At 42.0% G+C, this 13,913-nt stretch overlaps 1 protein-coding gene across 1 annotated transcript in view; it reads right to left on the reverse strand.

Annotated features, from left to right (window-relative positions):
• Nucleotides 1–2,272: 2,272 nt before the first annotated feature.
• si:ch211-223a10.1 (uncharacterized) overlaps nucleotides 2,273–13,913 on the reverse strand; it is a 35,388-nt gene continuing 23,747 nt past the window's right edge. Inside the window, exons 7-10 of the mRNA XM_059946770.1 lie at nucleotides 13,300–13,462; nucleotides 11,411–11,493; nucleotides 6,795–6,985; nucleotides 2,273–3,924 (exon numbers count right to left, since the gene is read on the reverse strand). Of these exons, the coding sequence (XP_059802753.1) occupies nucleotides 3,460–3,924; nucleotides 6,795–6,985; nucleotides 11,411–11,493; nucleotides 13,300–13,462 (902 nt within the window). The 3' untranslated portion in view covers nucleotides 2,273–3,459. The remainder of the gene's footprint in view (nucleotides 3,925–6,794; nucleotides 6,986–11,410; nucleotides 11,494–13,299; nucleotides 13,463–13,913) is intronic.

The raw sequence follows: 13,913 nt of genomic DNA on the forward strand, positions 1-13,913 counted from the left end.
TGTGCATCAGAACTGGCCTCTTATCTGGGTCATCCATTTGTAATATTGTCTCCGGTTTTCAGTCCACCAGCCCAAGCAGACCTGCTGAGTGTTTTCTACAGTGCTGCATTTCATGACTGTTACTTTGTGTTTACTATACATCCATGTCAAGTTTTGGTCACCTACCTACAGGAAAGATACCAATAAGATTGAGAGAGTACAGAGAAAATTTTACAAGGACATTGCCAGGACTTTAGGACCTGAGTTATAGGAAAAGTTTGAATAGATTAGGACTTCATTCCCTGGAGCTTAGGAGAATGAGGGGAGATTTGACGAAGGTATACAAAATTATGAGGTGTATACAGTAGAAAGGGTAAATACAAGGAGGCTTTTTGCATTCTTCCTTCACTGGTTCTTTTCAGAAAAACAAAAATGGGTAACATATAAAACCGGCTCACGTGAAAGAGAATGAAATTAAAGAATGAAGTAATTGGGTCTCAGTGTTGACTGATAAACACATATCAACCACTTGACCCAAATACATAAAGTATTGAATACAGGAGTTAGGATTTGGACTATTGTTTGCAGCTCTGGTCACCTGCCTACAGAAAGATACCGGTATGATTGAAAAAGTGAAGAGAAAATTTATAAGGATTTTTCTGGAACTTGATGACCTGAAGTATAGGGAAAGTTTGAATAGTTAGACTTTATTCCCTAGGTTGTAAGATCACATAACACTCAACTGATGTCTGACCAGACAGTAGTTGGAGGAACAACAGGTGATGGATATGGCCTACATGTTCTGAGAGCTGTGGCTGGAAGACAGTAAGCAATGCAGAGAGCACCCGTGTGAAAACATTGGCACAAGCACTAGTGAAATGGGACATCCCTTCCTGGTGCTGTGGTCCAACTCCATCCTCACTCACACCGGTTCCTCTTCTCACAGCTTCTTCACAGAGGTGCAACACCTGGCCTATGACCTCTTCTCTCCCCAGGAACAGAAGCGCTCCTTTTAGGTGAAACAGCCACTCAGTTCTACCCATTCCAGTCTACACTTCGTGGACACTTTATTGGGTACCTCCTTTACCTAATAAAGTGGCCAAACGAGTGTATGTTCATGGTCTGCTGCTGCTGTAGACCATTCTGCCCATTCTCCTCTGACCTTTCTCAGTAACAATTGTTTTTGCGCACAAAACAGCTCACAGGATTTTTTTTTTGTTTTGTTTTCCACACCATTCTCTGTAAACTCTAGAGACAGTGGTGAGTGAAAATCCCAGGAAATCAACAGTTTTTGAGATACTCAAACCACCCCATCTGGCACCAACAATCATTCACTGTCAAAGTCATTTAGATCACATTTCATCCCCATTCTGATGTTTGGTCTGAACAACAACTGAACCTCTTGACTGTGCCTGCATGCTTTAATGCATTGAGTTGCTGCTACAGGATTGGCTGATATCTGCATTAATGAGCAGTGTACAGGTGGCCACTGAGTGTATGATTAGTGCCAACAGTGTGGTCTCCTCCACAGTGGAGAAGCTAAACACAGACCATGAAACACGCAAGAGAGCCCCTGCCTTCAGTGTTCCAGTTGCTGCCACTTTACCTCTCTTTCACTCTGACTTCAGCCTAATGAACAACCCTCAGGACCTAGCAGTGAATTCAACAATTTCAGAGAAACAGCCTTTACAGCTTGTTTTACAAATGGCCATTCTGGATGAAAGATCGTCTAACCAAGGGGTATATGGATTGTCCATGGAGGGGTAGCGCCACTGGTGGAAGGGCTTGTCGTGTCCATTCTGGGACAGCTCATTCATCCACTGGACATTCCACTCTCACCTGTGGCTCCAAGTAGCTGTTTACATGCAACACCGCTTCAACAGATGGGCTAAACCAGGTGAGGGTGGACAGTGGGTGTCATACCCTGGTGAGAAAGGGACATGCCTGTCCTAGCATGCAAAGTAAGCTTCAGTGGACTGAAATGAGATACAACAGCCAAGACGGTGGCTCAGCAATGCTCTGTGGAGAGCAAAGGACAGGATGAGGCCCAGAAAAATCAAGGTAACGGGATTACCCCAGTTCATGACAACTACTCATAGGACTGGACCTGGATCTCCAAAGTCGAGAGGAACTGCCCCAGTGCAATTGCTTTTCCTCTTGAAAAAGTCTCCCACATGGTTTTCCTGTCATTGTTGGATATGCCAAACAACCAAGTATCTGAAATGGTGACTCTCCCTCTTTGTACCATCTCACTGGAGCAAAGGAGACCAACGTGAGGTTCTGCCTGATCTCTTGAGTTATTTTATAATTATTTAGAGACAGCACAATAAAAGGCTTTCTGGCCCAGTGAGCCTATGCTGCTCAGCTACACCCACGTGACCAATTAACCTACCAACCTGCATGTCTTTGGAATGTGGGAGGCAACCAGAGCACCCGGAGGAAACTCATGCCATCATGGGGAGAATGTATAAACAGTGGTGGGAATTGTATCTGGGTCGCTAGTGTTGTGAAACATTACACTAACTACAATACTACTGTGCCACCTGCACACGAGTTCTCTTTGTACTTCAGTTTCAACATCTACAATAGGGGTTCTCAACCTGGGGTCCATGGACCCCTTGCTTAATGGCATTGGTCCACAGCATAATAAAGGTTAGGAATCTCTGATCTATTGTGTAAGCTTGATGGTTTGTTAGCCGTTGCAAATTATCCCTCGTGTAGTTGTGTTGGAGGAGGATCCGGAACAGGTAGCATATGTGTGACAGGAAAGAGAATAAAGAAGGGTTGATGGGATTGTACTGAGAGCTGATATAGGCAGCCAATCAGATTGAACCTATGTCATAAGGGCACAGGACATAGGAGCAGAATTAGGCAATTTAGCTCAAAGTCTGCTCTGTCATTTTATCATGGATGATTAATTATTCCTCTCAACCTTACTATCCTGCTTTCTACCCGTAACCTTTGACATCCTTTCTAATCAAGAACCTATCAAACGTCCACTTTAAATATACTATATCACTTGGCCTCCACAGCCATTGGATTCACTATCCTCTGGCGGAAATAAATTCCTCCTCTTTTCTGTTCTAAAGGGGGGGGGGGGTCCTTTTATTCTCAGGCTGTGCCCTCTGGCTCTAGACTCCCACATTATAGGAAACATTCTCTCCACATACACTCTATCTCGGCCTTTCAAAATTTGATAGGTTTCAATGAAATCCCTCCACATTCTTCTAAACTTCAGCAAGTGCTAGCTTTGAGCCATCAAACACTCCTCATACATGAACTTTTTCATTCCTAGGATCATTCTCAAGAACATACGAGTGTTCCAAAAAGTTTTTGCTGCCTTTTCCTTTCTTTGTCTTTTATACCATGCCCAGATAGATCAGCTGTGGTTCACCTCCTTCTCTTAGTCAGTATCACCACTTGTATCATTCAGCCTTGGTCTCCACCCCTCTCCCTTAAGATACACTTGGATTCAGCTGTCTAAAACTGGGATGAGAGAATTTTGCTGCTGCTCTGGGGCCTCTCGCCTAGTACGAGGAAGACTGTGACGTTTCTCAAATGGTGTCTCCATGTAGAGGCCTTGCTGTCCACCCTATCCCTGCATGTCGTAGTGGAGTTAACAGCGACTGCCGCCAGCTGACTCTTTAGCAAGACCAACTCCCACAAGACAGTGGCAACGTTCATCAGTGCCAGTCCCATCACCCAAGGCTGATTGCTGAAGACTTTTGGAAACACCTCAAAGTTCAGTCCATACCAAAGGTATAAGCAGTACAGACTTGATGTTATGAAGGTCAAGTGAGATGTGATGATCTCCAGCAGGAACAGAATGAAGAGTCTCTGATTTTTTTTTGCGACACATTTCATCAGGAAGAGACAGTGGTGATCGAAGTTCTCCATGCAGCAGTTGCAGAGTCTACAATGCTTTGTTCCTTCTGGTTGAACCATCTAAAGAAATAAGCGGATAGAATTTTATGAAATAAAAAGAACTCCAATAGATCTTCCTCCAAATAATAAAAGAACAATTCGAAACACTAAATACCTAATAAAACATGCACAAAATGTCAGAGGAACTCAGCAAGTCAGGCAGCATCTATGGAGAGGAATATTTCAGGCCGAGACCCTTCATCAGGATTGGAGGAAGGGGGAAGAAGCCAGAATAAGGTGGTGGGGGGAGGGGAAGGAGTACAAGGTGATAGGTGATACTAGGTGAGGGGGAAGGTAGGTGGATGGAGAAGTGAGAAGCTGGAAGTGGCAAAGTGCTACAGAAGGAATCTGATGTTGGAATGGCCTATTTCTGCTCTTTAAGCTAATGGTGTTATAGATCAAAAGTTCTGTCAAAGTGGAGCAAACACTGTTTTATTGCTTAGGTATTGCTATGCAACAATGCATAGCATTAAAGGGTATGCTTTATCTGGGCCAGGCCATCTTCTCACATCTACCATCCGGAAGATGGTACAGAAGCCAAGTCCCACCCACCAGGTTCAAGAACCATTACTTCCCTTCAACCATTGCATTCTTGACAACTACCACAACCCATAAGACCATAAGACATAGGAGCAGAAATAGGCTATTTGGCCCACCGAGTCTGCTTCGCCATTCAATTATGGCTGCCCCTTTTCTCCCCCTCCTCAACCCCATTTCCTGCCTTCTCCCTGTAAATTTGATGCCATATCCAATCAAGAACCTATCAATCTCTGCCTTAAATACACCTAATGATCTGGCCTCCACAGCTGCACATGGCAACAAATTCCACAAATTCACCACCCTAAAGAAATGTTTCCACATCTGTTTTGAATGGACACCCCTGCAATCTAAGGCTGTGCCCTCTTGTCCTGGACTCTCCCACCATGGGAAACATCATTTCCACATCTACTTTGTCTAGGCCTTTCAACATTTGAAAGGTTTCAATGAGATCCCCCCTCAACCTTCTGAATTCCAGTGAGTACAGACTCCGAGCCATCAAATGTTCCTCGTATGATAACCCTTTCATTCCTGGAATCATCCTTGTGAACCTCCTCTGAACCCTCTCCAATGCCAGCAAATCTCTTCTGAGACCAAAACTGTACATAATACTCAAAGACAGCCCTCACCAGTGCCTTATAAAGCCTCAGCATCACATCCCTGCTTCTGTGTTCTAGACCTCTTGAAATGAATGCCAACTTTGCGTTTGCCTTCCTCACTACTGACTCAATCTGCAAGTCAGCCTTTAGGGAGTTTTGCACAAGGACTACCAAGACCCTTTGCATCTCAGATTTTTGGATATTTTCCTGTTTAGAAAATAGTCCGCACATTTATTTCTACAACCAAAGTTCATGATTGTGCATTTTCCAATATTATATTTCATTTGCCACTTTCTTGCCCATTCTCCTAATCTGTCAAAGTCCTTCTGCATCCTACCTGTTTCCTCAATACTACCTGCCCTCCTCCAATCTTCGTATCATCTGCAAACTTGGCAACAAAGCCATCTATTTCATTATCTAAATCATTTATAAACAGCATAAAAAGAAGTGGTCCCAACACCAACCCCTACGGAACACCACTAGTCACTGGCAGCCAACCAGACAAGGATCCTTTTGTTCCCACTCGCTGCCTTCTTCCAGTCAATGCTCTAACCATGTTAGTACTTTCCTGTAATACCACGTGCTCTTAACTTGGTAAGTAGTCTCATGTGTGGCACCTTGTCAAAGGCCTTCTGAAAGTCCAAATGTACAACATCCACTGCATCCCCTTTATCTATCCTACTTGTAATCTCTTCAACCAATTCCAATAAGTTCATCAGGCAGGATTTTCCCAGAAGGAACCCATGTTGATTGTGTCCTATCTTGTCCTGTGTTACCAAGTACTCCATCAACTCATCCTTAACAATTGACTAACATCTTCCTAACCACCCAGGTCAGGCTAACTGGTCTATAATTGCCTTTCTGCTGCCTTTTTCCTTTCTTAAAGAGTACTGTGACATTTTCAATTTTCCTGTCTCTGGCACCATGCCAGTGATTTTTGAAAGATCATTTCTAATGCTGCCACAATCTCTAACGCTACCTCTTCAGAACCCTAGGGTGCAGTTCATCTGGTCCGGGTGACTTAATGTACCTTTAAGTCTTTCAGGTTTTTGAGCACCTTCTCCCTTGTAATAGTAACTGCACCCACTTCTCTTCCCTCACACCCTTCAACATCTGGCATTCTGTGTGTCTTCCACAGTATTATCCCTCTCAACCCCATTATCCCTGATCCCTAATCATTAGTTTACTAAAACTACAACTCTGCACTAAAATGGGTATTTTTTGGGTTTCATTTTGTTCTTTCTTGTAAAGATTGTTTTAAGTTTTTCTAGTGAATGTTGTTAATGTACTACATATGTGCCTGATACTGCTGCAAGGTTTTCATTCCACCTATGCTTATATGTACTTATACAGATGATTATCACTTGTTTTAGTACTGATTTGAAACTTAATTAGTGCTAAAAACAACAGAGTTCTAATGAAAATACATTCAAGTCATAAACAGCATGAGCCTGTATCAAATTAACAAGGAACATGGCAGATGAAGAATATGCCACGATTGTTCAAATTCTAAAATTGAATTAAAAATTCCAAAGAACTTACGCATACTTTGAAATTTAAAGCTTTATAGGGTATGGCAGAAAATAGTAATGATGCTAGAGGTAATAAAATGGTGGAATGTTGGGAGCAACCGCACTGGCGTCTTCCTTTCTGGACAAATCTAAAATAACTGGAGTTATCTATTGGAACCAAATAATACCAAGAGAAAAATGACTGCATGGAACCAGCCAGTACATCACAATAACAAGCCAATACCTCACAATAAATGCAGAATCTGGATGGCTTCTCATTTGTTTCAATCAGCTGAGCAACAGTTAAATACTTTTCCGCAGTGTCAGATTCTTGCAGATTCCCAGGGTCTTTCATTAGCAGTTTCACGAATATCCAGAGCAGAAGAGTTGCCAACATTGTCATGAAACACAGCAGCATCTTTGCTGGCCAGAGAGGTGTAATTAGTCAAGGAATAGTCTCACCCTTTTTTGGCTCAGTTTGGGAATTATCTTTGAGATCTACTTTCTGCATAATGCAACAATTTAAATAGATCATAGTAATGGAGCATTACATAATTGCAAATGGAAATGTGCAATGCTGTAAGAAAAAGGAAGGGTTATTTAGAACCCCAGAGCACTACAGATCAAAAACAAGCCCTGTGACCCATCTAGTCCATGCTGGACTGTTATTCTGTCGACCTGCACCTGGACCATAACCATTCATACCCCTCCCATCCATGTACTTAAAAATTTAAGTCCCATGTATTTAAACTCAAAGCCTGCCAAGCCATTAAGCACATCTACACAGAGCACAGTCACAGGAAAGCAATATCTATCATCAAGGGTCCCCATCATCCAAGCCAGGTTCTCTTCTCACTGCCACCACTGGGAAGGAGGTACATGAACCTCAAGTTCCACACCACCAGTTTAGGAACAGTTAAAACCCCTCAACCATCAGACTCTTGAACCAATGTGGATAACTTCACTCACCCCAACCTTTCAAGGGTCTCACTTTCAAGGGTTCTTCAACTAATGTTCCTAATATTTATTAGCATTATTTTGTTTTTCTTTGTGTAGTTTCTGATCTTGTTGTCTTTTGCTCATTGGTTGTTTATCCATCTACTTGTGTGTAGTTTTTCATTGATTCTATTGTTTCTTGGTATTTATTGAGAATGCCTGCAAGAAAATGAATCTCAAGGTAGTATATGGATGCGGTAACATATATGTACTTTGAACTTCATTCGCTTCAATGTGACTGCAATATCCACATTTGTTTCACTGAAAAGAAGCAACGATGGAGGTATACCAAGGCATTGGAAAGGCAGTGGGGTTTGCAAGGAAATAAAAGGAACACAGCCTCACTGAAGGGCCAAAGACATGGCTGAAGACTCAGTCATTTCAAATGCCCAACGAGAAACACACAGTGAGATTTGATGGGGTGTTCACAATCTCAAAAGGTTTCATAGAACATAGAAATCTACAGCACATTACAGGCCCTGCGCCCACAATGTTGCGCTGACCATGTAACATACTCTAGAAACTGCCTACAATTTCCCTACCGCATAGCCCTCTATTTTTTTAAGCTTGATGTATCTAAGAGGCTCTTAAAAGACCCTATTGTATCCGTTTCCACCACTGTTGCTCACAGTGCATTCCATGCAATCGCCACTCTCTGTGTGGAAAAATGTACCCTAACATCTTCTCGGTACTTATTACCAAGCACCTTAAAACTATGTCCCCTTGTGTTAACCATTTCAGCCCTGGGAAAAAGCTTCTGGCTATCCACACAATCAATGCCTCTCATCATCTTATACACCTCTATCAGGTCACTTCTCATCCTTCGTTGCTCCAAAGAGAAAAGGCCAAGTTCACTCAACCTATTCTCATAAGGTACACCTCCAATCTAGGCAACATCTTTGTAATTCTCCTCTGCACTCTCTCTATAGAATCCACATCCTTCCTGCAGTAAGATGACCAGAACTGAATACAATACTCCAAGTGAGGTCTGATGTAGTTGTAACATTACCTCATGGCTCTTGAACTTAATCCCATGGTTGATGAGGGCCAATACACCATATGCCTTCTTAACAACACTGTTAACCTGTGCAACAGCTTTGAGTGTCCTATGGACACAGACACCAAGATCTCTCAGATCCTCCACACTGCCAAGAGTCTTACCATTAATTTAATCTTCTGTCTTCAAATTTGACCTACCAAAGTAAACCACTTCACACTAATCTGGGTTGAAGTCCATCTGCCACTTCTCAGCCCAGTTCTGCATCCTATCAATGTCCCGCTGTAACCTGTGACAACTTTCCAGACTGTCTACAACACCCCCAACTTTTGAGTCATCAGCAAACTTTCTAAACTACCCTTCTACTTCTTTATCATTTATAAAAATCACAAAGAGGGGTCCCAGTACAGATTTCTGTGGAACACCACTGGTCACCGACCTCCACGTAGAATACAAATCATCTACAACCATCCTTTGCCTTTTGTGAGCAAGCCAGTTCTGGATCCACAAAGCATTCTTGCATCCCTTTCTGAAGGAGCTTTACATGGGAAACCTTATTAAATGCCTTACTGAAATCCATATACACATCACTGCCCTATCTTCATCAATGTGTTTTGTTACATCCTCAAAGAATTTAATCAGACTTGTAAGGCAAGACCTGCCCTTGATAAAACCATACTGACTATCCCTAATGAGGTTGTCTCTCCAAATGCTCATAAATCCTGCATCTCAGAATCTTCTCCAACAACTTGCCCAGTACTGAAGTCAGACTCACTGGTCTATAATTTCCTGGGTTATCTCTACTTCCTTTCTTGAACAAAGGAACAACATTTGCAACCGTCCAATCCTCCGGTACTTCTCCCGTCCCTATTAATGACGCAAAGATCATTGCAAGAGGCTCAGCAATGTCTTCCCTCACTTCCTACAGTTGCCTGGGGTATATCTCATCCAGTCCCTGTGACTTATTTAACTTAATGCTTTTCAAAATTTCCAGCTCATCCTTTTTGTTAATGTCTCAAGCGTTTCAGTCCACTGTAAGTCTTCCCCACAATTGCCAAGGTCTTTCCCCTGGTGAATACTGAAGCAAAGTATTCATTAAGTACCTCCACTACCTCCTCCGACTCCATGCACGTTTCCACTATCACACCTGATTGGTCCTATTCTCACACGGCTCATCCTTTTGCTCTTCACATACTTGTAGAATGCCTTGGGGTTTTCCTTAATCCTGCTCACAAGGACTTCTCATGGCCCCTGTGCATCTCTGAAAGCACAGCATGTCAAACCTTGAAGCAGCAGAAGACCACGTCTAGTTGCACTTCTGTGGCCAGTTTATTAGGTACACTCCTGTACTTAATGTGACCACTGAGTGTACAGTGAATGAGGAGAAAATGGTTCCAGTCAAACATCATAGGACACAGATTTAAGACATGCAAAAGAACTAAAACGAACATGAAGAATGTTATTTTTTTTTATCTGAGCTGCATCAACTTAGATGTCATTCTGAGTAAGTCAGATGTTATTTTAAATGTAGCATTGTGTTTCTTGTAATTTAGTTACCAGTTTACTATCTTGCACTGAATGGATGAACACTATAATCTCGTTGTCCTCAGCAATAACAATAATGCTGTAACTAACTAATCAACTGAAAGGTCTATCTAAACAAAGTACTAGGACACCTTCAGGGAGCAGTGTCTCAGAAAGGCAACATCCAGCACCCAGGGTATATCCTTTTCTCACTGTTACCATCAGTTGGGAAGTACAGAAGCCTGAAGGCACACACTCAGCGATTCACGAACAGCTTCTTCCCTTCTGCCATCCTATTCCTAAATGGACATTGAATCTGTGAACACTACCTCAGTTTTTAAATATATATTTCTGTTTTTGCACAATTTTTAATCCATTCAATATACATATACTGTAATTGATTTACTTATTTATTTACTTTTACATACTTTATTTTTCTTCTATATTGTGTATTGCACTGAGCGGCTGCTGCTAAGTTAACACATTTCACTCCACCTGCTGGTGATAATAAACCTGATTCTGATTCTAAATAGTTTATGTTGAAAGCCACGAGGAAAACATGGGACTATTAGATAGATTGAATTGAACGCTTCCTTGCACCATGCTGATAACAATTAACCCACTGGCTCTGAATCACTTTGGGACATTCTGAAATGGATGTGAAAGGTGCCAGAGAAAGCAACACTTTCTTCTGCGTTCTCTACCACAGAGCCACCTTTGGCTATCCATTCAAAGTTATAAAGTTCAAAGTAACACATGCAAGATGACGGAGGAACTCAGCAGGCCAGGCAGCATCTATGGAAAAGAGAAAACAGATGACATTTCGGGCCAAGACCCTTCTTCAGAACCCATTATCAAAGTACATATACGTCTTCATATACTTCATAACCCATTTTCTGTAGTCTTTCACAGTAGAAAAAAGAAACATAATAGAATCAATGAAAAACTACACACAACCAAAGTGCAAAAGGCAAACTGAAAATACAAAAATAAATTAAAATAATAAATCAGTAATACTGAGAACATGTTGTTCAGTCCTTGAAAATGAGTCCATAGCTTATGTTCAGTGTTGAGGTGAGTGAAGTTATCCACACTTGTTCAACTCTGAACTGATTTGACAACACATGTAAGTACATGTTTGGCACAGCATTGTGGGCCAAAGGGCTTGTATTGTGCTGTAGGTTTTCTATGTTTCAATGTCTCTAATGGAGTCACTTTCAAGGACTCTACAACTTTATGGGTAGGTACAATCCATAAGGGGTAGATAAAATCATATGGCAGTATAACTTAAGCTGAGCCATCACTTTAAGCCTGTTAAATAGAACAGTGCACAACAAGGATATCTGGCAGGATCTTGCAGTAGAAGCAATACAAAGAATGGAAGATCCCTGCAGTAAACGTGCCGAGGTACATGGGGTTGGGTGACCTGTAATGGGGTAAAAGGACGTGTTAATGTTCAGCTGGGTAACCAGTGTTAATCCAAGAACCCTGGTTGGTACAATGGCAAAATCACTGCATTTATTATTACAATTAAATTTATAGTGCAAACAGCATGGTAGTTCCTTTGCCCTACCAATCGTTGCTGACCACCCATCTAGTCCCAATTTCTTGCTTTTAGCCCATCTCATTCTAAACCCATACTCCCTAATTTTGGACTCCCTTCCCTGGGGAAAAGACTCTTCCCATCCATATTATTAAACCTCTCATAATTTTAAACATCTCTACAAGGGCAGGAGTTTGTGGCAATGGAGAAGACAAAAAGGCCTTGATTAAAACTAGTGTTCGTAAATTATTTTTTGCTTTGGAGTGTACCCATCAATCCAACTGCATAGCAGACTTTAATCTCCTTAAACTGTGATCTTGTTTGCCTCAAGAAAGCAGTATCTATCAAAGGTTCCCACCATTCAGGCCAAACAACTTGTAACTACCATCAGAAAGGACATCCCTTCAATCATTCAGTTCTTGAATGAACTGACACATCCATAATTACTAACTCAGCATAGCAACACTGTTCAATTTGTTTTTTCAAGTTCTAATTCTGCTCTTTCTTGTAAAAATACATAATTTATGACTTTTTCCCCAGTGAATATTGCTTATATGATGCTATGTGCTTGTGATCCTGTCACAAGTGAGATTTTGCACTTGTGCATATGATAATAACTAGACAATTTATTTTTCTTTTATTTCATCTCAACAGACTGGCAACGATGTTGCTATGGACTGGATTCAGCCCACACACCAGTTGCTGAGAAAACTGGCATAGACTGCAAAACAAGGATTGAGCTTGAACTATATAGAGTCCATATGCACCAATTACAGCATGGAAACAGCCCATCTCGGCCCTTCTAGTCCTAGTTATTTTGTTTGTTTATTGAGATACAGCACAGAACAGGCCCTCCTGGCCCTTCAAGCTGGGCTGCCCAATTTAATCCTAGACTAATCTTGAGACAATTTACAATGACCAATTAACCTAATTTAATTAGATTACAATGACTTACCAACCAGTACGTTTTTGGACTGTGGGAGGAAACCAGAGCACCCTGAGGAAACCCACACAGTCGCGGGGAGGACACACAAACTCCTTATAGGCAGTGGCAATGGCTGACCACCATGCTACTGTGCCATTAGACATGGGCTAAGTGCTATGTGGAGCTCTAGTCAACAGAGCAGAGAGAAAGACCAGAAGACAAGAGAGCACAATTAGAATATTCGGTTCATCAAATCTGCTCTGCCAGTTAACCATGGCTGATATATTTTTCCCTCTCAACCCCATTCTCCTACTTTCTCCCCATAACCTTTGACGCCCTGACTAATCAAAAAACTATCAACCTTGCTTTAAATATACTCAATGACTTGATTTTTACAGCCACCTGTGGCGGTGAATCACACAGATTCACCACCATCTGGCTAAAGGAATCCTTTCTTATCTTTGTTCTAAAGGGACATCTTTGTGCTCTGAGGCTGTACTCTCCGGTCCTAGACCCTCTCACTGGGACAAAGCGGCACAGCCTCAGAACACAATGAACATCCTCACCACGTCCACTCAGTCTAAACCTTTCAAAATTCGATAGTTTTCAATGAGATCCCCTTTCCTTTTTCTAAAATGCCCACAGCCATCAAGCACTCCTCACACAGTAACCCTTTCATTCCTGGGATCATGTAGATATGGACAAGGTGTGGTAAGACTAGGGAGGGGGCAGAGATCAGTAGAGACTGGGGTAAATGACCTTACCTGGAGTAATGAGAGATTCGGTGGTACTGGAAAAACACTATCCTGGCCAGAACTGCAAAGGCGATTACGCTGAAAACGCCTCCATATTCCCCAATATGACTGGCAGTAAAGAATATGATTGAACTCAGAATGCCTGGGCAAAGCAGACTGCTGAAGTACAGGCCTAAACAAGAAAGGTACAGAAGGTGCATTAGTGAGCTAATCATTTTACAGGATCTCCAGATGGACAGATGGAGGTAACCAGACATTCATGTCTGAACCATACTGAACAGTTTTTTTAAAGTTATTATTTAAGGATACAATGCAGAATGGACCCTTACGTCCTTCTGAACCACACTGCTCAACAACTATCCCGATTACCCCTAACCTAATCACGGGACCATTTACATTGACCAAGCTAATCTACCTTTTTGGACTATGGAAGGAAACTGGAGCACCTGGTGGAAACCCATGCATTCATGGGAAGGATGTACAGACTCCTTACAGAGGACACTGGAATTAAACTCCAAACTCCAACATCCTGAGCTGTAATGGCATTGCGCTAACTGCTATGCTGCCATAACTCTCCAATTCCATCCTCGGAGTCCTCCTCATATTTTACAGTTCCTTTTGAA

This window comes from Hypanus sabinus, chromosome 21 (genome assembly GCF_030144855.1).
Source record: "Hypanus sabinus isolate sHypSab1 chromosome 21, sHypSab1.hap1, whole genome shotgun sequence".
Taxonomy (NCBI): domain Eukaryota; kingdom Metazoa; phylum Chordata; class Chondrichthyes; order Myliobatiformes; family Dasyatidae; genus Hypanus; species Hypanus sabinus.